The sequence below is a fragment of the Mesoplodon bidens genome (genome assembly GCF_964165515.1).
Source record: "Mesoplodon bidens genome assembly, chromosome: 10".
Classification (NCBI taxonomy): Eukaryota; Metazoa; Chordata; class Mammalia; order Artiodactyla; family Ziphiidae; genus Mesoplodon; species Mesoplodon bidens.
Genome location: NC_138172.1, coordinates 91439114 through 91464003, shown reverse-complemented (window position 1 = coordinate 91464003; position 24890 = coordinate 91439114). Strand labels below are relative to the sequence as shown.

The window sequence follows — 24890 nt, the reverse complement described above, 5'->3', positions numbered from 1 at the left end:
TTGCCTTGTTTCCTCCAGGACATGGCCCATCTGTAGCTGAACACACTGAAGAAGGCAAGTCTATCAGGTTACCATTCTCATTATGAAGCATGTATTCAGTTCCGTCTTTGTACAAACAAATGTGTGGCGATTAGTTGCCTAAAGTGACTTAGTCTGGTTGAGGAGAAAGAACACATTGGGCTGTAGAAAGATGAATAACCATATCAGGTCATGCCTGCTAGATGACAGGTGAGTGGCTGAGGTATGTGTTAGGAGCATGTGGAGGAGGATAGATATTGCTGAAACTTTTTGGTTAGAGCTTTACAGAGACAGGACTGGATCAGGGCTTTGAAAGGTTGTTAGGATTGTGATTGCAAAGAAGGAGACAAGGGCATTATGGAGAGGGGGCATGATGAGAGCAAGGTGGCTTGAGGATTGATAACTAGCCTAATTAAGCTGAAACAAAGCGCTTTTAGAACAGAGGAAAGCCAGAAAATGACGAGGAAAAAGGGACTCTTGGGTGCCAGGCTCAGGAGTTAGTGGGTTCTTATTACATTGGGGAGCTGAGTAACAGTTCTGAGCTTGAAGGGTGATACGTGCAAAGGTACACTTTAGCAGGTTAATCTGACGGCACTGTGCTGGTTGAATTGCAAGGGGGAAAGCTGGAAGTAGCATGACTAGTTAGGGGGAGCCTGCACTAGTCTAGAGGTATCATTTAATGAAGACCTGGTCCAGAGAAAGGAAAAAAAAGCAAATGAGAAAGATGTTTATACACACACATATATGGCAGTTTGTTATATATATATATACCGGTAGCATTTTGGTAGTTATATCACCTACAGAATAAGTGCTTTTAAAAAGCACTATCATTTTCTTAGTTGAACATTATTACTACATTGAATCTTAAAGCCTCCATACAATTGCTATCAGTTTTTACCTAGAGCCAGTTTAGAAAAGGTTTTATTAATGTGAGGCTTACTCATAGGATTTTCCCTTAAATCGTTTTTGGAACAAAACGGAGAATAAATAAAATTACTCATAGGGCATGATGAAAGAGCCAGACCGAACGTAGAACAATTGTATGGGGGATATGTTTCTACTTGGTTTTAGGTAATAACTTTAGGTAATTCATAAGAAAGTAGAGAGCACAGGAGAGTTTCTTACCTTAATGAATTCATTAGGGTTTAAGAAATGATTTCAACCAAACTACCTTCTCCTTTTTTAGGGAAAGCTGGGAACACAAAGTACACAACCAGGTTGACAAAGACCGGAAATGGAGCCGAGTTCTGAAAGTCCTTTGAGGAAGTTAATTGACCATGTTGTTTTCATTTACTTGGAAAGGAATTCCCTTTGAAAGTGCAGCGAGGTGTGTCTTTCCCTTCTTAGCTGCCACTCTGTCTGATAATAAGATAAACTGATGTAATCTTATGTTATATACTTTAGTATTTATTCTATGTGAAGGACTAAAGCTTTGAGCAATATCCCTTAGCTCAGTGATTCTATTTTACAAAGGATGATTAACCCATTCTCATTAGAATATTCTTTTGCCCTTTGCCCATGGAAATGTTTTGCTCTCTGTACATGGGACACAGTAACTGTTGGAGCTCTGCTTACTACAGCTGAACACAGATGCTAGGGAGGAGAGGGGAAGAACACTGAAATCTGGCCAGTTTGGCGGTTTGTTAATCAATACCCATTATTTCAGGAGGAAAAAAAGGAACAGCTGTATATAATGATCAGAGACCAACATGGCCATCCCTATAACGAATAGCAGGAGAGCTCAACCTCCACCACCCACCCCCACTCCCCATAGTTCTTTTTTTTTAAAAAAATAAATTTATTTATTTATTTTTGGCTGCATTGGGTCTTCGTTGCTGCGCACGGGCTTTCTCTAGTTGCAGCTAGTGGGGTCTACTCTTCACTGCGGTGCATGGGCTTCTCATTGCGGTGGCTTCTCTTGTTGTGGAGCACGGGCTCTAGGCGCGTGGGCTTCAGTAGTTGTGGCACATGAGCTCAGTAGTTGTGGCTCGCGGGGTCTAGAGTGCAGGCTCAGCAGTCCCCCCATAGTTCTTGCGTGCTGATCAACTGATGCTCGGGAAGGAAAAGTAAAACTTGGAGGAATGTTTGGACAGTTTTCCTAAGTTCTTCCATAGACATTGATATATGTAAATCAATGGTTAATAGTTTTGTTGTATTGAGAGGGTGAAGAATTGAGTGATATAGAGAAATCTTTTATAATTAAAAACAATCTCTGATTCTCAGAATGATGCTTTTATCTGGCTTCCTCTCAGTTTCTTTTTGTTTGTTTTTGTTTTTTTGGTTTTTTTGTTTGTTTGCTTTTTCTTCATAGCCAGATATTTGTCTGTTTTCTTAGTTTTTTCAAACAAAGAGCTATTGGATTTATTTTATTTTGCTTTGTAATTCATTAATTTATTTTAAATATTATATTTTCTCTACTTAATTTTTAAATTACCTTTATTTACTTCTTGGGTTAAATGCTTCATTTATTTTCGTACTTTCTTGTTTAGCTATAAAAGCATTTAAAGCTATGATTTTTCCTTTCAGTACAACTTTGATAGCATCCAAAATATTTTAATAAATGCCACTTAAGAACTATTTCTTTGGGGACTTCCCTGGTGGTCCAGTGGTTAAGACTCTGCGCTTCCAATGCAAGGGTGCAGGCCCAATCCGTGGTTGGGAAACTAAGATCCCACATGCCGCATGGTGTGGCCAAAAACAAAAGCCAAAAAAACGATTTCTTTGTTTGCTATAGTCTTGTGGGTCTTGTGGACACAAACCTCACTGGCTCTCAGAGCTGGGTATTTTTGGGGGTCATCCTTCAGGTGGAAGTCCTAGTCCTAAAAGTTGAGGTGTGCTAAGTGTTTGGTCCAAACTCTGATTCCTCAGAGAGAAGCTGAGAGTTGTGCATTCCTCCTCAATTGTATGTCACTATGCCAGGGGTGAGGTTTATGGTGAGAATATATCTCAGCCTTTCGTACCCACTTCTGTGTGGGTGTTTTCTTGTTTGCCTGGTGTGTAGGAGTTGATCAGCTCATTTCTAGATTTCTTTCAGAGGGAATTGCTCTGTGTGTAGTTGTACATTTGCTGTGTCTGTGAAAGGAAGGAGGTTCAGGAGGCTCCTATGTCACCATCTTCTTCTTAAGGGTACAAAGTTTGATATATAAATATCAAATCTTGCTTATTAATACTATTATACAATTCCATTTTATCTTTGTTTGCTATTAGTCTACTTTATCTACATGAGAGGAAGGTATTCGTTTCCCTCTCCCCCATGCTCTCATTTTTATCAATTCCCTTGTATTTCTGGTGGCTTTTGCTTATGTGTTTTAAAAACTATTTTATTTAAGTCAAAATAAAATTCATATTTTAATACATGTTAGCATATATTAACATAAAATTTAAAAATATAATAGCGTAATAACAACAGAGCCTCTGACCTCTTCTCTCCATCTTTAGTCCACTCCCCAGGCAATCTTTAATCAGTTTGGTTTTGTGTTCATCTAGTGGCACCTCTGTAAGTCTAAATAGTATGTATACATCACAAATTCTTGTTTGGGAAGTTCCTTTTAATATAACCACAATATGAATTGATTCCTTGCTACTAGTTATGAGGATTTAGCTCACTTATACAAACTCCCTCCTATCCTTCCTACCTCCTCCCAATATTGTTACATCATTACTTTTAATTCCTTTCTTGGTTACCTTTCCAAGCTTAAGAATTAAAACCTCCATTTCCCTTTCCATCCACTAGACTGTATCTTGACTCCCTACTTTGTAAAAAAGGCTATTAACATCCTTAATCCTTCCTTCCTCCTTTTCTCCTCACCCTCTCCCGATTTTAATTTGTAAAATCTATCAGTTGTACTTTTAATGTTTTTAGTAAAAACAAAGGAGAAAGTATAGTATAGTGGCAAGAACTCTGCCTCTAAAGCCAGACTACCTGGAGGTTTGACCCACACATGACTATCTGCATGACCTTGGGCAAGTTATACAATCTCACCATGCCTTACTTTTTCTACCTATAAAGTAGGAATAGAGGCTGATTCTAAGTTCAGTATCTGATACATAGTAAATTCTCATTAAATATTTGTTGTTACTGTTATTTTTATTGTTATCAGTACATTTCAAGACAGATATTTATTTTTTATTTTGTCTTTTATGTTATACTTTCAAGAGATTGATTCTAAAAATTGAAACCTAGTAAATATTTTCATTTTTATAAATACTTGTTTTCTTTATAGAGTCAAGCTGTGTGGTATGATTATATTTCCTTAATAAAAGAACCACTTAAAGGAGAATGCTCAAATGGATTGTTCTTTCTTATACTTCACTAATTGTTAAAAATGCTACATTTTCCATACCTGTTTTGTTTAGTTTTTGTTTATCCTGTAGTTTCTGATTGCCTTTTCTTTCTCTAATTGATAAAGAGAAACATGTATCTATCATTAGATCATTATCACTTTTAAGAGTCTTAATCATTCTGTATTTTACTTGAGACTTATTCTGTTCTTTGTTACAGAATCCATCAAGGTACTGTTCTAACTGGTTAATTTCCTTTCTATTGGTACATGACTTTGTTATATAACTTTCTGCTTTTCCCTGAGTATATTTTGTATGTTTTTTTATTGCACTTGTGAATTTTATCATATATTCAGGTACTTCCTCTTCTCAAATCCTGTCTATTCTATGGTGTGCACTTTTCCTTCAGTGACTTCCCTCCCAGATCACCACTTCTTCCTGCCTCAACTTATACTTTTAGGCCAGCTCCATAGCTGTCATGCTGAGACATCTTTTCTTATTCCTGGTTCTGATCTACTATTTCCTGGGTCTCTTGTCTTCTTTTTCTTGGTTAATCCCCTTGTTTTGCTGGAGTCAGTCTTCAACTAAAATGTGTGGGAGGCAAACTTTCTTAGTCCTTCCTTGTCTGAAATTTTTTAGTCTTCCCTCACAATAGAGAGTTTGGCTGAGTATTGAATTTTAGATTGTAAATGCTTTTCCCTCAGAATTCTAAACATATTAATTCCATATCTTAGTCTGTAGGGGATTTATCTTTCACTGTTCTTAACTTTCACAGTAATGTTTAGAGTTATGAGTCCTTTTCCTTCCTCCTTCTTAGTTGGTAAATCTTTTCAATGTAAAGACATTTCTTCTTAAGCCCTAGGAAATTTCCTTCTATTATTTCTTTGCCTCCATTTTCTCTTATAAAACTCCTATTATATATTAAATCCTCTGTTTTAATCCTGCATGTTTCACCTTCCCTCTCATGTTTCCCATCTTTTTGTTCTCCTTTATGGGAGACTTCCTCTACTGGTACCTTTCAACCGTTCTATTTTATTGTGTATCTTAGCAATCATATTTTTAATCTCCAGTAATTATTTTTTATGTTCATATTCTCCTTTTGCAGAACATCCTGTTATAGGTGTAATATCTATTCTAATCTCTCTAAGGAACTAGTCAGAACTGTACTTTTAAAAAAGTTTGCCATAGTTTACTTCTTTTGTGCTGCAGACTTCTCTCAAATGTTTGATGTTTCTTAGTAGTCTGTTCATATTTAGATGAATGAATTAAATGATCAGATATTCCTAGGGGTTCTCACAGTGGATGATATTAGATAGGCAGTAATTTGGTGAGCTGGAGGTCCTTGTAGGAATGGTAAATTGGCTATGACTGTCATAAATTAGAAGTAATGACAGACCTATAGTGGTAAACTATCATTTGGCAAATGGTTTTGTTCTTCTGTTTAATAGATTTAATACAGTAATCTTTAATCTAGGAAGTATAGAGCCCAAGAGGGTCCCTGGGATGTCCTCAGGAAGTCTGTCAGTACTGAAATTGTGTGGAAAATTGTGTTGCATATATATTTCTCTGGAAAGAGGTTTCCATAATTTTTAGGAGGCTATGACACTAAAAAGATTAACAGTATTCAATAGGAGCATTTATCATTTAAATTCTGGTGGATAGGTATTTCTGCATAATGCCGGAATTAGAAAAAAAGCATTCTTTTTGTTGGTTTTTAGTAAAAGGAGAAATTTTGTTTTCTCCTACAAATAATGGATTTGAGTGTTTTTAGGTATAGTTGACATTTCTGAGCTTGAGACTGAGGCATATTTCTTACTGAAAAGCCTAAGTTACTCATTACATGGAAGCCCAGAAGAGAATATTAAGTAATTTCCAATGTAGGTGGTGGCAAGATGAACATAAGCTGGTCTCTCCTTCTGACCACCCAAGTGGCCAGCTCCTCTGAATGCTTTTTCTTGTACCTTCATGTTTTGGGTCCAAACTAGCTAAATCAGGGTCTCTAGAGGTTTTCTCTAAATAAGCTAGTGAGCGTTTACCTGTCCCTAAACAAAACCCACAGATCTGCCTACCTAAGTTTGGCAATTAAAGCCCCGTGGCCACTAGCAAGTTTGCCTCTACTTTGATCTGTGATGTGTATGACACTATATTCTTTGACTGCTGTAAAGCAGACTGCCAATTAGATCCAAATGTGTCAACCTTGGAGTGGGTACTGGTGGCCAAGTTTCCATTAGTGGTTACTACTGATTTATGCCTGCAGCATCTGTTCATTTAGAAATAGAAATCTATCCTCATGTTTAATCTTGGGGTTGGGAGAGGAGGTAATGGTGGGGTTATGGGGAGAAAATCCCAGAACACAATTAAATCTCTTTATATCTCTCAACTTTTAACTTCTGTTTTTCCTTTAACACAGGAAAGACTCAAATTAGTAGGAGGTTGTGATTCTGTTGTTCAGATTAGGGTATGCTTTTTATTTTCTGAGGTATAGAAGGTTGAAAGGAAGAGGAAAGAAAGCCACATTTATTGGAAAACAGCTCTGTGCCTACAACTGTGTTAGATACTGTCACGTGTGACCACACACATGTTCTCTAACAGTTCTACGAGTTAGTGTCTGCATACTGTTGAGGCAATCACAGTTCAGAGAAAAGGAATAGAAGAATATATTCCTTCTATATTGCATACATTATAAGTGCCAAAACAAATTCACACTATTGAATCTGCTGGATTCAATAGTCTGTGCTATTTCTATTCCACTGTATAACAGTGTTAGTGATTATGGGGTTAATCCCTCTAGCATCTGAAAAGAGCTTGGGAAAAGCCTCTATTGCATAATGAAAAGGGGGATATTTAGGCTAGAAGCTTACCTGTGGGTCACCATAGACCAATATAGAAAAAATTAAACCAGGGGCCTAATTTCTAGATTTCAGCTTTTGCATTCATACTCAGAAATGGACTGGGGTTCACTTTTCTTTTCTAGTCTTGGGTTAGTTTCTTGAAATCAAATCATTGTTCTGAGAAGTAAACTACATCAGGGGAAAGGATGGAGGAGAAACAAACAAACCTCTCTTCTTTGTTAATGAGTCATATTGTCTATACTTGGTTTTTCATTGACACCAGCTGGGGTGGTTTTTGCCCATCTCTCAAGGAGGATCCTAATGATGATTCACGGGGTCTGCATCTCATTTGTGGTACCAATTAATTCTGGAAACTCAAAATGCATTCAATTGAATGTATGTTTAAAAACATTTTTTTCTTTCTCCCCCATGCTTCTTTTGGGAGGAGTGTAATTTGATATTTGGGATATTTGGGACAAAAGTTGGTGGAGTGTACTTCACTATGGCTCTTCAGAAAAGGGAGGTTTATTGTAACCAGAAGTTTTAGCAGTGGTGAATAGCCTGGAGCAGAGGTTGGCAAACTTTTTCTGTCAAGAGCCAGATAGTAAATATTTTAGGCTTTGTAGGTCTATGTTCTCTGTGGCAACTTCTCTGCTCTGCTGTTGCAGTGTGAAAGTAACCACAGACATTATGTAAACACATAGGTGCAAGCTGTGTTCCAATAAACCTTTATTTACAAAAACAGCAAGCGGGGCCAGATTTAGCCTGTGAGCTGGAGTTTGCCAAATCCTAGCTTAGAGGATGTCTCAGGTTTTTCTACGTATATAATACCTACCACCAAGCAAATAGTAAGCACTCACTAAAAGTTTTTTTTGTCTTTTTTTTTTTAATGACTAAATGCATATACAAAGGAACAGAAAAACTCTTTCACTATGGTCTGAATTCATGTATTGAAATTCATATATTGGAAACCTAATGCCCAAGGTGAAGGTATTTGGAGGTGGGGCCTTTGGAAAGTGAGCCCTCATGAATGGGATTAGTGCCCTTATACAAGGGACCTCAGAGAGTTAGCCTGATGCCCTCCCTACCATGTGAAGTCACAGCTAGAAGTTGGCAGTCTGCAACATGGAAGAGAGCTTTCACCAGAACCCTACCATGTTGGCACCCTGATCTAGAACCTCCAGCCTGAGGAACGTTGAGAAATAAATTTCTGTTGTTTATAAGTTTCCCAATCTATGGTATTTTGTTGTAGCAGCCAGAACAGACTTAAACATCTTCCAAAGCTTCATTACTATCAACTGTGTTATAAAATTAGGAAGGAGTTGGTAGGAATACTCAATTTATAGATAGAAGAATAAAGCATAAGAAATTAGGGTCCCTAGAAGTTGTGGGCAAATTTTTATTTAGAATTCAAACTTTTTTTTTTTTTTTTGGCCTCACCATGTGGCATGCTGGATCTTAGTTCCCAGACCAGGGATCAAACCCCTGCTCCCTACATTGGGAGCATGGAGTCTTAAGTGAACCACCAGGGAAGTCCAGAATTCAAGCTTCTTGACTCTATTCAATGCTGCATTTGCTGAACTCCCTTGGTTTCATATTATTTTATCATTTATTCTACGGAAAGCTGCTTCTTTCAAAGATAATACTCTTCATTTCTGCTGTATCAGATAAGGTTCTCTGCATTGTCATAGATGGTACAGCCTTCAAACAGACTTAAACAATACAGGGAATTTACTGGCTGATGAACTTGAAAAGTCCAGATATGAAGTAGGCTCCAGACAGGCTTTACTCAGTCACTCAAAGTTACCCAGGACCCAGTTCCTCTTTGCCTCTGTTCTGCCTGCCATCTGGGCATCTTCACTCTTAGATTCCACCCTGTGGGATATCCCTTAAGGTTTTCTTGTTTGCGGATGGTGGAGTGGGCAAAATGAACGTCTCACACTTCTGCTAACCTTGACCGATTAAGGAAACAACATAGATAAGAATGGACTAACATGTGTCCTGGTTTGGTCATGGGGAGAAGAATGAAATTAGGTAAGTTAAAGGAATATTTGGCGGTCTTGAGCACCGGGTACAAACCAGAGAGTAGATGCGTTCTAAGGAAAAGAGCACCTTTGGAGGTATGTAAGAGCCTAGCAGGGATGCTGAGCCCAAAGCCATTTAGAGTCACTGGAGTCTAGGGAGAAGTTGGGATATAAGAGTGGATGAACAAGTAGGGAAGAACCAAATCCTGAAGCCACCTGAAGCAGTCACCTTTTACCTCCAAGACAAAGGGGCATTGCTGAAGAATTCTGAGCAAGGGAGTGATGGAATTGGACTTGAACATTAGAAAAATTATTCTGACAGCTTTGTGGAAGGAGGTTCAGGGAGAGGCAGGAAGAAAAGCAACGAACTTAATACAACCAGCTGCATAGAGCTTAGCAACAACAGGATGGAGAAGAGAGGAAGAGGAAGAGAGCTATTTAGATAGAGTTAACCCACTAGATATGGGGAAAAGTGAAGCAGCCAGAATGACTTCTGGGCTTCTATTTCAGTAGCTGGGCCCAAGGTGGTGCCATAAACCGTGATGGATATGAATAAACATATCCCTGTGCCTTGGTTTTTGAGGGCATGTATGTGGGGGTGTGGGCTGTATTGTGTATTTTTCCAGATATATTAACCCTAATAGAGGTGACAATCCCCAGATATTATCCTAGTTGCGCAAGCCGAGGTGGGATCTCTGCAAAGGTCTATAACTAGTTTAAAGTCTCGGTTCCTACCTCCTTTGAGAAGTGCAGAGTGCTGGCCAGATTGAAATCAGATGTAGCCACAGAACCCCTGGGCTACTGAGCCTCTTCAAATAAGCACTGGGTGAAATCATTGTGGAGGGAAACTGACCTTTCTGTCTAATCTCCTCAAGCTGCTCTTGTTAATGGAACAAACTAATCGTCAAAGCCACCTGGCCCTGAAAGGAAAACAATGCCTTTCTTTTGCTTTTGTAAAGAGCCTGGCAGGAGGATTCACCATATGCAAATGCCTTAGGCATCCTGGTGGGGCAGGACGGGAGGGGGCAGTCCTGAGCCCTGTGTCCATCTGTGACTCAGCCAGGCCTCACAAAGAGCATTCTCCAAACCTGCAAGGGAAGAAAGCGAGTTGAAAGGGGGCTTGTCATTGTTCTGGCCATGGGAACAGATGTCAGAAACATTGTTCCAGCCGCTGCAAAAAGCATTGCTTCCCAGGCAACATCATGCATTACACTGGTGACAGTAGCGGCTGCAAGGCCAGCCTGTGAGTGACCAGAGGAAGGGTAGATGCACGGAGAGAGCCGAGTGGGCAGTCACGATTTTGCAGGACACCCTCTCCTTCTTCAGGGTCTCAGCTTAGCCTGCCTCCAAAGACCTGAATGTTAGAAATGTGGCTGGGAGGCAAATTGAACGTGTGATTTAATCAAGTTTGGTTCTTTAGCTAGAAAATGCTTTGAGATTATGGTAAAAAGGACCCTAAATTGAAGTGCAGTGTCATTCTCATTAGCAATCCAGGAAGCCTTTGAAAGCTCCAGTGTGAGTGAGCTGATTTTCAGGTAAAGCCAGTCTCTCAAGCATAGCCGAGGAGGTGGTGAATGGGCAAATGGGCAGATGTGGCAGACAGAGCCGTGAAGTACAGCTATGAATGTTACAGAAGGAAGTTTTTTTGGTTTTGTCTCTAGCTTCCTTTCTTCTCTGGCCCTTCTGTTTCTTTCCTGTCTTAAAATGTTCTCTCCTGATGTTATGGAGAAGAAAGAAGTCCCCAGGACTTGGTTTTAGGCACAAATGAGCAACTGAAGCGGTACAGAGAACTCTGGTCAAGCCAGTTCAACAACCTGCGATGAATGTGTGTGACGGGTCAGGCACTGTGTTATGAATGGAGCTCAGGGGAGGGGTCATAACAGTTGAGACACAGTCCACGTTCTGAAGGCGCTCCCTGTCTATGGGGGAGGATGGGCATCTTTTCAAGTCATTGTAACACACATCCCAATGTAGTAAGGGATCTGGGGAAGGTATAAACAAACTAGCAAGCAATGCAAAGACAAGTAGAAGTATTCTGACAAGAGACCTGGGGAAGGTTTCAGGAAAGAACTGACGTGGGGAGAGAGAGCCAGGGAAAGACAGTGATGGTGAGAACAGGCAGTATTCTTGCTGAGGAGGTGCTAGAAGGTTCTGAGAGGAAATACAGCTGCGAAAACTCTGTTGGGATGGGTGACACAGCAGGAGGCCACCTATGATTAACTTGCTTCCCTCAAGGTATTGGAATTTGGGACAGTTAATCTTTCATAGTTAGGAAAAGTTAACACCTCCCTGAGTGTTGGAAACGGGCTAAATCGGGTTGGATTCTCACTGGGGGGTTTCCATAGGAACAGATGAGGCCTCTGACCTTTCAGAGTTAAATGGCTAAGCCAGAGTTTTTCCTGGTCTGTTCTTCCCTAGTTAATATTTATTGAGAGTCCTTCCTGGGTGTTGTGGAAACCACCCGATTACAAGGAATGTGGAGTCAGTTGGAGGAGATAACAGAAGTCGTTTTTATTGCTTAGAATATGAAACTGATGTTTTTCAGAGCCCCTGAAGGCACTGAAACCATTCATCTAACAAAACATTTCTCTTAGGCCTTTACTCTGTGCAAGCCAAGACAAATAACAGTCCTTCTGGAGGTCTTGTTTCACATATTCTTTGAGACATGTGTTTCCGAATACTTTGAGTGAATTATGCGTTCGCCTCATTTTGAGTCAGTGACTGCTTCTGGAGGTGACTCGGTTGGATTGTTTGGTAGCACTTTTCAGGGTCAACAGAGCCTCACTTAATAAAAGTGGGAAAATGCAGAGGCCAGAGTCCCTACAGCACTACAGAAGGGGTGGTGTGGGGTGGGAAGTGTGGACAGGGCAGGAAGTCACATTTATTGAATACCTTTGTAGGTACTTTGCTAGGTACTTTGTAGGCACTTTGCTAGGTACTTGGTAGGCAATATATTCATTACTTTTTGAGACTCTTGAAGGAAATAGCAGGTATCCTTATAGAATGATGAAGAAAGACTCTGAGAGGTGAAGTAACTTGCCTAAGGCCTATCTACTGGGCAATGATGCAGCCATGATTCATAGGCCAGAATCCAGGGCTTACGCCACCCTGCCCGGGCTGCTCCCAGGGCAAGTGCTACTCTATCAGAAAACAAACAATACTGTTCTTTTATTGGGCTAATACCAGGAAAAAAGAGAGCGCAAACAGTACTACTCCACCAGCAACCTTGCTACAGCTAGGGCAAAACTTACAAACATTTTTTGTTCAGCACTGTAGTAAGAAATATATTTGACAAGAAGATCCAGTGCAGTTTTACATATAAAATTTCAAAAGTTTTATGAAGCAAATCTTACATTCTGACTGTGAGGTGCTCTGTTTTCTGTTGAAGTAATCTGTTCTACTCATTTAGTTAAGAAAAAATGCTGATCCTGAATGTCCAATTTGGGGGTGGGCTGCTTAGTGAAAGCACTCATTGGGGGTAACAAATTGGAGATTCGTTTGTAACATTGGACAAAGGAATTTTGGCAAGTCTTTCCTCTTTTGCATACACCCCTCTGGCTAAAAATACAATGTTACCCTTTTATGATTTATTTTTCCTCTAAAGGCTGTCTGGTTCTATTGTTCATAAAAGAAATAGGTAAACCATTTGCCTATCTCCAAGAACCTTTCACTCATGTGTAGGGTTACACAGCAGGGTAGATTCTACTTCTTCTACCTTCCTAGGGACAAAGGGCTCCAGTCAGCCCTCAATCAAGAGGGAGTTTTGAATGTGAGGAAGCTGATTATGTCTGCTTTTTAAATTATTTTCCTTGTCCAGGTCATGTATAGACATTTTCTCTCATGACTCCTATCTGTGAATAAATAGAACTTTTAAAGCCTCACACTTTTACTGTAATCATGGAAATATTGCTAGATTTGGTTGAGAGGATTGGAGAGAGATAGGTGGTATTTAATGAGGTGGATTCTACAATTCCATTCACCCTGACAGGAGAGGCTCTGATATGAGAATCATGTTTGCCAGGTTTGTGGGAAGAAACCTGTAGGAATCAATCTTTTTTTTTTTTTTGCGGTTCGCAGGCCTCTCACTGTTGTGGCCTCTCCCATTGCGGAGCACAGGCTCCAGACGCGCAGGCTCAGCGGCCATGGCTCACGGGCCCAGCCGTTCCGCGGCATGTGGGATCCTCCCAGACCGGGGCACGAACCCGCGTCCCCTGCATCGCCAGGCGGACTCTCAACCACTGCGCCACCAGGGAAGCCCCGGAATCAATCTTTTTGAAGGCACTTTGTATGCTATGAAGTGCCAGGCAAATATGAGCAACTATTGCTATTAGGTGCGATGCTGAGTAAGAGCAAAGCTCTTTATCTTGTCTGTAAAAATGGCAGGTCTTTTCTTTTCTTGTTGTTATACATTTATTTATTTATTTATTTATTTGATTTCTGGCTGCGTTTGGTCTTTGTTGCTGCACGTGGGCTTTCTCTACTTGTGGTGAGCGGGCACTACTCTTCGTTGTGGTGCGTGGGCTTCTCATTGCTTTGGCTTCTCTTGTTGAGGAGCATGGGCTCCAGGCATGTGGGCTTCAGTAGTTGTGGCGCGTGGGCTCAGTAGTTGTGGCTCGCTGGCTCTAGAGTGCAGGCTCAGTAGTTGTGGCACACAGGCTTAGTTGTTCTGCGGCATGTGGGATCTTCCTGGACCAGGGCTCGGACCTGCATTGGCAGGCAGATTCTTAACCACTGCACCACCAGGAAGCCCCAGCAGGGCTTTTCTTGACACAGGTGAGGCCTGTAGCAAATTATTGCTCTTTGCCTGACCACAAAAATTGTTACTCTTTGTTTGACCAATAAATCCAAGACATACTGATTCCCTATTACATACTAAGTATCGTGCTGGACTTTGTGGAGGCTGAAACCAAATGAGATGTGTTCTCTGCACTTTAGGTGCTTATAATTGATCTTCAGGGAGAAGAGACATTTAAGGCACAAAACAAAAACATGAAGAGTCCATGATGGTGTGTAACTCAGTGCTGAATGGCATGCTACAGAAAAGCCTCATGGTCAGCTTCATCAGGGGAATCCAGATCTGCCTCATGGTCTGTGAAGGAAACTCCACGGTGGACATTAGAGGAATAAGGAGGCAGCAGAGGTCTGTTTATCTGGAAAACTCTACTCAGTAACCTGCAACCCTTGGGATTTATTTGACCTGATTTGTGGTGTTGATTAAACTCGGGCTTCAAGACATCCCATGCACTATGTCACTCGCCAAAGCCTTGGTAACGAATTTAATTGAAGGACTGTGACTTCTGGGTCTTGGTGTATGTGTCAGCTTGGGCTCCCATAAAAAAATACCACAGACTGGGGGGTTCAAACCATAGAAATGTATTTCTCATAGTCCTGGAGGCTGGGAAGTCCAAGATCAAGGTCCTGGCAAAGTACGTTTCATCCCGAGGCCTCTTCTCTTGGCTTGTAGGTTGCTGTCACTCACATGACCTCGTTGAGAGGGTGCTAATCTCTTCCCTTTCTTATAAGGACATTAATCCCATCATGGGAGCCCCATCCTCAGTGCCCTCATCTAAACCTAAGTATCTCCCGACTACCCCACCTCCAAATACCATCACATTGGGAGTTATGGCTTCAACATATACATTTGCGGGGTGGGGGACACAAACATTCCGTCCACAACACTCTGTATGCTCAAGCTCTGAGATGAAAGGAAGAAAGGGAAAAGCACAACAGAACTTCCGCCTCCTCTGCCAACTTTGAGCTTTGTTATAGCAAGAATGCATCCTAAATATTCTACTGTCAGTGATGTGGTCACTTCTTTAAGGCCTCACTGATTTCAACCTTTTTTTTTTTTTGCGTTATACGGGCCTCTCACCGTCGTGGCCTCTCCCGCTGCGGAGCACAGGCTCCGGATGCGCAGGCTCAGCGGCCATGGCCCACGGGCCCAGCCGCTCCACGGCGCGTGGGATTCTCCCGGACTGGGGCACGATCCCGTGTCCCCTGCATCGGTAGGCGGACTCCCAACCACTGCGCCACCAGGGAAGCCCGATTTCAACATTTTTGATATATCTGAAGTTGAGGCATGTTGGAAGGCTGTCAGAGTGCCATGCACCAAATTATGTGTTGAGTATTAGGGCCTCTTGAATGCATGCACTTGAGAAGTGTATACTCTGTTAGGCAAATCATACAACTTACCCATCAGCTTCCATAATTAATCTGACATATAAATAGTAGAGAGGCCACTGCTTGGTTCCTTCCCGATTGACTACCTATTCCTGACTTAGTAATAGCCAAAAGTTATGAGTACTTTTTTTCCCCCTTTGGTTCTTCCATTATTTCCAATGCCGTCTTCGTATTTGAGTCTTCTCTTCTGCTGCTTCTTCCTTGCTCAGAAAGACATAGAGTAGCCATGAATTGTTTGTCTCCTTATTTTTCTGGCTATGGACCAAGAAGAGCCATGCCTGGTACATTCATTTAAGATAAGCAGGGGTGGGATGTAGTTAAATGTTTATAAGGAAAATTTTAAGGAAAACAGAATGTAGGGGGTTAGTGCCCTCTGAGCCAGTATTAGAAGAGGCCCCTGATGTGCTGGGCAAGGCAACACTTGAGTTGTGAGGAAAGAATCCCACAGCCTCAATAATGACCCATGGCCACTGAGCTTCTGAGGTTTTCCTTTTAAGTAAAGCAGGCTCCTGGGCAAGTAGGGTGACCCTAATTTTCAACATTAATTTTTCTTATCAACATTCAGTTTCTTAATATGCTTTGCCAGGGTAACCCAGGGAGGCATGTCCATCCTTTGTGATGACCCAACCTAAGTCACATCACTCAGGATATCACAGAGGATATCTGTATGATTATATGGAGTCAAAGAAACTTGTGGATGGATTCCACAAGTGGATTCTAAGAATCCACTTTAGGGATTCTTAGTCTGCTTCTTGATCTCAGATAAGGAAAGCAAGGCCCACTGGGATGGTGTCTTAAGTCAGTCAGAGAAAGACCTGACACTATATCTAGGCCTCCTGGCTCCCACTCAATTCACTGTCATTTTTCACTGTGCCCAGCTTGGAAAGTTTATACTTTTGTGTGTGTGTGTGTGTGTGTGTGTGTGTGTGTGTGTGTTTGAGATAAACTTCCTTGGAGGATTGCCTAGTATTTTATCAAAATGCTGGAACTTTTATGTTTATGGTTTAATAGGTAAAGTTGGCACTGATTTACCTTTTTTCACATTTTTAGCAGAGCAAGAAGCACATCTAGAGGTAATAAAGTTTAGAAAATATGCTGGGATAAAATCTCTTAAGTCAACAAAACTAAGGCCATGTTTTGTTCAGGGCTCTGTGTTTTGTTATTAATTCATCCTGGGGTCAGACTGAATCATTGCCTTTTTCTAGGTGGTTTTCATGGGCAGTTGTCAGAAGAGAGGCTCTGTTTTCAGGCATTGCGATATGTATTGGGTAGGGTGTGGGTGGGTAGATGGATGTGGTATCAGGGAGAAAGAGAGAAGATGGCAGTGTAGCCAGAAAGGAAACGGCACTTGTGTCAGGAAACATGCTTCTTTTCCATCATGATTTTGTTATTGAAATATAGTTCATTTCACATCTTAAGGCTTCTTCTACTATTACAGAGAATAAAGATTAATTAAAGGTACACTTTATGACAGCTTGTATGTTCACAAAACATCCCACAACAGGAAACCAGGAGTCAAGTCGCCTCAACTCTGCAACTAAGAATCCAAGAGCATCCAAAAGACCCCAGTTCCTTTATGTCATGAAGAGGTGAATTAGATGACTTTTTTAGTTCTCTTGTGGTTCCCCAATTCTAGGTCAACCCTCATGGCAAGATACCCTGTTTCTGAAATCGTCCTGATTTGGTTATGTACTCTGCCAAGCAGTGCAATAGATACTACTACATACAGTCCAGAATTGCCAGGTTTGCTAGTTAATACCCTGAAGGTCATGAGTAGGAGGCTGCCTTCCTTTGTTACCAAAAACCGATTAGGAAGATTTTGTAATTTGGAGATAGATGGGATGTCTGGAAGGCATCTTGGCCAAAGAATTCCATCATACCCTATCTTGAAGGCTTGTGATAAAACTACCCAGCTCAGTGTCTGGCACTGCACAGCTTCCCTGGGAGCGTAGATCCCCTCCTGGTAAATATTTTTGATTGCTTGAAGAAAGATCTTAGGTTGCCTTAAGTGAAATTGGCCTTGGGACACTCTCTGATGGTTCAGCGCTCAAGCACTTCACATTTGGCCCACCAATTAGCCTTTTCTGGCTGCTCCTTGAAATTGCCTAATTCTCTCAAGATGTGTCCACATGTTTTAGAGTTGTCTCTTCCTATGGACTCTCCAAAACTTGCCTGTCATGTCCCTTGTTTCCTAAGGTTCTAACCAGTCTTCCACATGACAGCCAATGATTGCCTGCCACATATATATACACACACACACACACACACATATACATATATACACAGATATACGCATATATATACCCATATATACGTGTATATATATGCATATACATATACACACATATATACGCATATACGTATATACACACATACATACATATATATGCATATATATACCCATATATATGTGTGTGTATATATATATATACGCATATATATATACACACACCCCTATATAAATTACATATATAAATATATACATAAGAAAGTGGTGAGGGAAGGGATCACAGTCTACAAAGTCAGTCTGTGACAAATCAAAGAAAAACAGTAACTTCAAAGCTTCTGCCAGGTGTTAAAGGTAATGAATTTTTTGTTTAGGAAAATACTGTATGGGTCATTTCAGTTAAAAAAAAAAATTAAGTGAATGAGCTTGCTTGGGTGGTAGCTTGGTAGAAAAATGGTGAGGACCCCTGGGACTGAAAGAAGACAAAGGATGGTAGAAAAATCTGGTTGAATATGGTAACATGATAAATTGTTGTTGGCTAAGGGAAAAAAACCAGCCAGCAGGAATCCCCTGTGACAGGACGGAGAAGCTTCAAGAACAGTAATGCCTAAAACCCGGTGATAAGTTTTTCTTTAGGATTGGTAGTGTTCTTCTATTAAACCTAAGCTTTTAGTAAAGGCTTGTTCCATGAAGTAGTGGCGATACTGTTGCTTTGGGTGTTGAAAGGAGGTAGGAAGGTGGTGGCCAAAGGTGAGGGGATAGAATGAGGAAAAAGGTCAGCATTTGCAGAAAGCAAGATGGTAAGTAGGACTGAGAAACCAGCCACAGCAGGAATTTGGAGTGATATGAACCAAGAGAACATGGTTCCTAGACTCCTTAAAAATATCAGGGAGGTGATTGGATTTCTCAGCATATGTTAGATGGTAGCTCGAGTCATTTTATTTGAGTATTGATGAAAAGGGTGACCCCTGAATAGCCGGTAAACTTGGGGACATTTGGATTATAAACCTGGGACATGTACATGCACAAAATGTACAAAATGATTTGGCATTGGTTGACATTGTGTACTCCCGTGCCAACTAAGTTTGCATATTAACATCCAACAAGGAGCTTTAAAAAATTGCTTTGCGGGCTTCCCTGGTGGCGCAGTGGTTGAGAGTCCGCCTGCCGTTGCAGGGGACGCGGATTCGTGCCCCGATCCGCGAAGATCCCACATGCCGCGGAGCGGGTGGGCCCGTTAGCCATGGCCGCTGAGCCTGCACGTCCGGAGCCTGTGCTCCACAACGGGAGAGGCCACAACAGTGAGAGGCCCACGTACCGCAAAAAAAAAAAAATTGCTTTGCTCTGTCCATCCCCAGATAGTCTACTTCAAATGCTCAGGGATGTGAAGCCCAGGCACTGATATTTTAAAAAAGATCCTTAGTTGATTCCTAATATGCAGGTAGGGTTGGGAGTAATAGATCAAATGGCTCTTTTAGGATAGGTAGTATCCAAATAATTTTTGCTCACTTCTACTCCAATTTTAATTACAGAGATAAAAAGTGATCTGCAGGGGGTATTATCAGCAACAATAATTCTTAAAATGGGTTTATATCAATAAAACATGGAATTTTATATCTCAAACTGCACCATATTTAATTGTACAGTTACTAAGCAATATCTGTTTGGTGCAGGATGACATGGATGTCATTCAACCTGGATTCTAGTTATGACTCAAACCAACATACTGTATTTGAAGTTTAATCTCCTTATCTGTGAAATACGGCTCCTAATAACATCTGTCCAATCTACCTCGTGAGTTAGGAATGAAACAATACCGTAATAGGTGTAAAAGTTTTTGATAAAGGTAGAAAATTTTACAACAGTATAGTGTATTGTTATTTTTCTTTTCCTTTGTAGTCCCATTTAGCCACACACTTGAAGGATTACGCGTCAATTTCGGATCAGTGGGAGGCGGAACTGTTTCGCGGGCGGAACCCGCGGGGGCGGAACCGGGAGACGGTACGGTCATTTTATGGAGGGGACTTGTGCGTCCACGGTCATTTTATGTAAGGGACTTGTGCGTCGACGAGTTCGTATTCGTGTGTGTCCTGGAGCCAGTCCCCAGAAGATACCAAGAGCCGACGCTATATGTATATATGTGCATATATACACAGAAATGTATATAAATATATGTATACCGGTGTACACGGGTACATATATATCTATCCGGTGTCTATACGGGCCTTTGGAAGCAAGGCTCTGCCAACGCAGCGGTAGGCCGTGCAGAAAGAAACCGCTAAAGCACTGTTGTCCCAGGGCAGCAGCGACCACAACCTCACCTTTGTGCTGACAAGGCTTCTGGATATGATCTTAATTGAATAAGCTTCGGGCCTGCTTCTTTTTCTGCCTTTGGGTGCCTTGTGTGGAAGTAATCTCCAGGTATGCCGTATAACTGGGGAGGGTAGTGTGGGTACTGGGGTGCCCTAGAGAGCTGGGGCCACTTGCCCAGCTCTCAGATGAAAGCACATGGATGTGGAAAAGAGTTTTAAGAGGGGCCACTGACAGGTCTGCACTCTCAGAAACGGGTGGCCCTTCTCAGTAACTCTTTTCAATTCTCCTATTCCCCTTTACCACCTCCTCCTCCATGGTGAAGCACTCAGGGCTGAAAGGTGCTTCCTTCCTGGTTTAGGGCAGAGAATCTCTTCCCAGGTCTTGGGCTCTCCCCAGCCGGGAAGGAGTGCCAGCTCTTACAAAGGCTTTAATGTGTGGTGTCAGGAGGGGCTGGCCCAGGACGGGCAAGGCAGCTCTGTTGTGGGCCAAAGAAGAAGCCCTAGTAGGGATGGTCTAATGGGAGGAGAGGATGTTGGTGGGTGTGTGGTTAAATCATAGTAGGGGATTTCAGTGAAAACCCAAAAATTATGTGGTGGTTCCCCTTCTTTCACAACAGCCTAGAATGCGCTTTTACGTGAGCTGTCCTCAGGGAGGATTAAGAAATCTGGAAACAAGAACATGGTTTTACTGCCCCAGTTTTTTGCTTTCTAGAGCTCCTCTTTCTTCCCCTATCTCATGGTTTTTCAAGGTTGAATCTGGATGTGGAAATGGTACTCTGGGTCCTGTTCTGCTCAGGGTGGGATTTGTCTTAAGTATTTAAGGTCCCCTTAAGTCAGGGGCTATCTCGGGGCCTGAGACAGTACAGTACTTCTGTCTTCCATCTCCTTCCCCAACCCCAGTGAAAGTGAGGGTACCAGTGCTGGCTGTAGGTAGGATTTGCCTTTGGTCCCCATGGGAAGCCTGTGGGCCTGGAGGTGTAGGTGTGGGGCCTTAGGGCATTTCCATGGCACTGTCATTCTGGTCTTCAGGTTCTTCTTCCGCAGTTTTCAGAACGGTCCTTGGGTTGCTGGGAGCCAGGGGTCTGTATTTGGGTCTGAATCCTGCTGCCAGTTAGTCCTGGGACCTCAGGTAATTTACTGCATCTCATTTTCTTCCCGTTACCTGTTGGATGGGAACACTTTGTCAATTATAAATTAGTTGTAAAGAGCTATAATTCTGGTACTTACATGGTCGCTAGCTTGATTTTTGTTAAGCATGTATGTATAGGGAGGGAGGAGAACGTCATCATTGAGTTTAGGGTCAGAAAGAAAGATCCTGTAAACTTAAAAGCGTGGTTGCTGAGGGGCATAGAAGAAAGAAAAGCACAGTAGGTACATGTCAGAGTGCGGTCAGTTGCATAGACCAGAGAGAAAAAGTTGGGGTGGGGGAGCAGAAGGAGAAAAAGCTGGCTGGGCCTGCTGGTAAAAGCTATGAGAGATGACTTTTTTTGGTGCAAAGAGATGACAAAATCTCTCCACAGTGCCTCACATTCAACCATTAGAGATTTATTCCTTTGGATGAAACACTGTCTTTTTGGTTACCATTCTCATTTAAAATATAGATGTTTCTAGGGGTAACATGTTAATCTATATATACCTTTTTCTCTTCATTTCCCAACCTGACAGGGACAGCCTGGGTAAAAGTGATGGTACAGGATTAACTGTGAAGGATAAGTTAAATCAGGCTATGGATGAAGAGGAAAACTTTAGAGACTTCTTTTCACTTACTTCACCATTTTGCTTAGAACTCAGCTTCACGTGGAGTTTGCTGAGAGGACAGGGAATGAGTGAGTTGGGGTGATACTTAACCAGAGAGTGGAGAGAACAAATCCCTGGTGTCTAGATACTGAATAACGCTTCTCTTCCCTCAGTGTATGCTGTTGAGTATGTTGGCCAAGCTCAATGGAAACACTGCATACCCAGGCAGAAGCACCTCATGCCTTCTGCAGAGAAACTGCTTTTCCCTTCACAGCCTGTGTTGCCTCAAGACCAGCTCTGATCTCAGGGAGAAATGTGTGCTAATGGCAATTAATTAATAACCCATCACAGTTCACAAAAGCCTTTCAAATCCATTATGGCATTTTGTTCTCACACATTCCTCTCAGGGAGGTAGACGAGATTCTGGATCAAATTAGTATATGAGAAAATGAGAACTCTGAGTTGCTGGGAAAATCATGAAGTTGCCTTGAAGCCACATTGCTGGCCCCTAGCAATTGAATCAGTGTTGACGATGATGATGTTAGGTGCTTCTTCTGTTAGAATATCAATTTATTTTTGTTTCTTTAGCTCCTCTCTGATGAAAATGATACCTACAAGGGCAAATTTGAGGCACCATATGTAAAATGCTGAGACCCCTCGATGAGAAAGGAGACATCGAAAGCCAAGGATGCTTGTGCAGTTACTGTGATGCGGCAGTTTTCTGGTGCCATCTAGTGCTTCACGGTAGGAATGGCAGATGAATGGCTCAGTCATAAAAGGACACAGGTGGCAGCAAAGTGAGTCTTTAAGGTGACAGAGTTGAGTTTTTCTTAAACTGGGTCTGTGAGTCATTGTATTTATTTTCAGAGGTTTGAGAGAATTGTTTTCTTTAAAAGTTGTCTTCATGGGGCTTCCCTGGTGGCGCAGTGGTTGGGAGTCCGCCTGCCGATGCAGGGGACGCGGGTTCGTGCCCCGGTCCGGGAGGATCCCACGTGCCGTGGAGCGGCTGGGCCCGTGAGCCATGGCCGCTGAGCCTGTGCGTCCGGAGCCTGTGCTCCGCAACGGGAGAGGCCACAACAGTGAGAGGTCCGCGTACCACAAAAAAAAAAAAAAAAAAGTTGTCTTCTCCCACAGATACTTTAGGATTGGGAGGAAAGACCTGATGAACAAATTCATAGCATGTTATATTATTCATTTTACCCATGGGTAGTTGCATATTAAGAGGGCTACATAGAAAGAACAATAATTAACCCTAAAGAAGGGATCCCTTTAATTGACTCTGAGTCCTTTGAGGGTAGGGACTAAGTTGGTTATCTTCATACCACTAGCCTAGCAAACACTGGCCACATAGTAGGTACCAGTGAATATTGCGTTCTTTCTCTCATTGATGGTATGATTTCACCCCAGTGGCATCTGGATGAGGAAGATGTACACCCTGCTGGCCGGTGGTCTTCTCAGATAGTGAGTGAGTTATGGGATTCTTCGCTTATTTTCAAAGAGGCAGGTAGCCTGAGAATGGGAGGCATATATCTTTGAGACAAATACCAACCTGGTCCTAGAAGCAGGGCTGAATTTTTATTTTAAAGGATAGGTAAGGAATATGAAAATATCAGAGCATTTAAGGCATAAAACAGAGAGAATGTTAAAAATCCATTTATAGGCCCCATCCTTAAAACTGGAATTAGGATTAGAGTCAGGGACCCTAGCTGAACGATAGAACAGGCATGGGCCTTAGTTTTAGAACAGTTTCTCCCCAGGCAGAGCTTTCTGAGACACAACTCTTGCCTTTAGGGTGAGCTTCAGAAAAGGTACTTAGAAACAAGTATGGTCGACCCTTGAACACTGGTTTGAACTGCGCAGGTCCACTTTTACTCAGAGTTTTTCGATCGTAAATACTATAATACTGCAGGGCCCGAGGTTGGTTTAATCTGTGGATGTGGAACCATGGATACAGAGGAACTTAGTATACAGAGGGCCAAATATAAGTTATACTCACGTTTTCTACTGTGTGGAGGGTCGGTGCCTCTAACCTCCTTGCATGTGCAGGGAGGGTCAACTGTAGTTTGCTCTTTAGACATTTTAATTCTTGCTCTTGGTGACCCCATGCATAGGGCATCACTAAACATCCCTAGCCCTAGGTTTCACCTGGCTACTTATGGTTGAGCTATGGTGAGGGCATGTAGCCATGTCTGCTCATGTTCAATCTAACATCCACATGGAAAGGTACACGCTTTGAGCCTTTCTTTTAGGAACTGGGAGTCAATCTAAGGAGGCAGACTCTACAGGCCTAAAATAAGTGTGATGACACTTACCCTTCATTTCTATTTCATTTTTACATTTGCTTTTAGCAACAGCTGTGTGCCTGAAAATGTGTGTGGGTCAAACATGGGACTAAGTAAAGGAAACTGGTTAGTTCTCTTGAAAAGCAAAGAATCTTTTTGCAAAGTAAGTAATCACACAGTTCAACTTGATAATCTATGTGTTGGCCAAGATATGTTCATTAAAGGTCTCTCTTGTTAAATATATGTTCCATGTTTAAGCGACTACAGAAATTCATTTAGTCCTTGAACAAGAAATGGAATGGCTTGTAGATATTTATTGAGGCAAAAATGCATATGTCCCTTTATTACAAAAATTATAAATCACGAATAGGTTTTCAGATCAACCCTTCAAAAGCTATTAAACCCATGAGGTAGGTTAAATAATGCAATTTGTAACTGAAGAAAGTAAAAAGAATACAGCTAGAATAGTCAAAACTATGAAGGAGATGCCAGATTCAGTAGAAATACATTTTTAGTTATCAAGATGTTTCAGTAAATGTAGTGTTAGAGAAACATGGAGAAGAAAAATACCTTTGTATTGTGATGTTGGTGGCACTGATTCTTGTGTCTAAGTTAGTCTAAAAATGGGTAGCCTTCTTGTGTTTGTTCAAAGTTGGCCATTTTTCCCCTCAGAATTGAAACAGAGTAAGAAGAGAAGAGATTTTTTTTCTGGACTTAGCACATAAGATCTAGAAAATAAAAATGGAAGAAGAGAATTGAAAAAAAATATGTGTGGGTGTGAAAAAGAGATATCTTGAAGTTAGCAAGTGGCCTATAAGTAGAGAAATTAAGAAAATCAACTCACGAGAGTTTCTACAACCTCCTGATTCCCAAAGGAAGTGAATCTATGTCTGCTAGTTTCCGTGTTGGCTGACAGTTATGTACGTTAAAAGGAAAATAGTATTTTGCATGTTTAATGACTTTTGAAGATCATTTGCAAAGTTTTTTTTTTTTTTTTT

The 24890-nt window shown here is 41.5% G+C and overlaps 1 protein-coding gene across 10 annotated transcripts in view; it reads left to right on the top strand.

The window, feature by feature from the left end:
• The window catches only part of RNF144B (ring finger protein 144B), a 599530-nt gene that overhangs the window by 86886 nt on the left and 487754 nt on the right, over nucleotides 1-24890 (top strand). Inside the window, exons 9-11 of one of the 10 annotated variants that reach the window (XM_081247020.1) lie at nucleotides 19461-19562; nucleotides 22199-22407; nucleotides 23959-23977. The exons of 3 other annotated variants lie outside the window; for them this stretch is intronic. In XM_081247020.1, coding sequence (XP_081103146.1) covers nucleotides 19461-19562; nucleotides 22199-22261 — 165 coding nt within the window. In that variant the 3' untranslated portion in view covers nucleotides 22262-22407; nucleotides 23959-23977. Of the gene's footprint in view, nucleotides 1-18; nucleotides 762-1204; nucleotides 1346-19460; nucleotides 19563-22198; nucleotides 22483-23958; nucleotides 23978-24890 lie in introns of those variants that run through there. 6 more of the 10 variants (XM_081247031.1, XM_081247024.1, XM_081247025.1 and 3 more) reach the window with 6 other exon arrangements.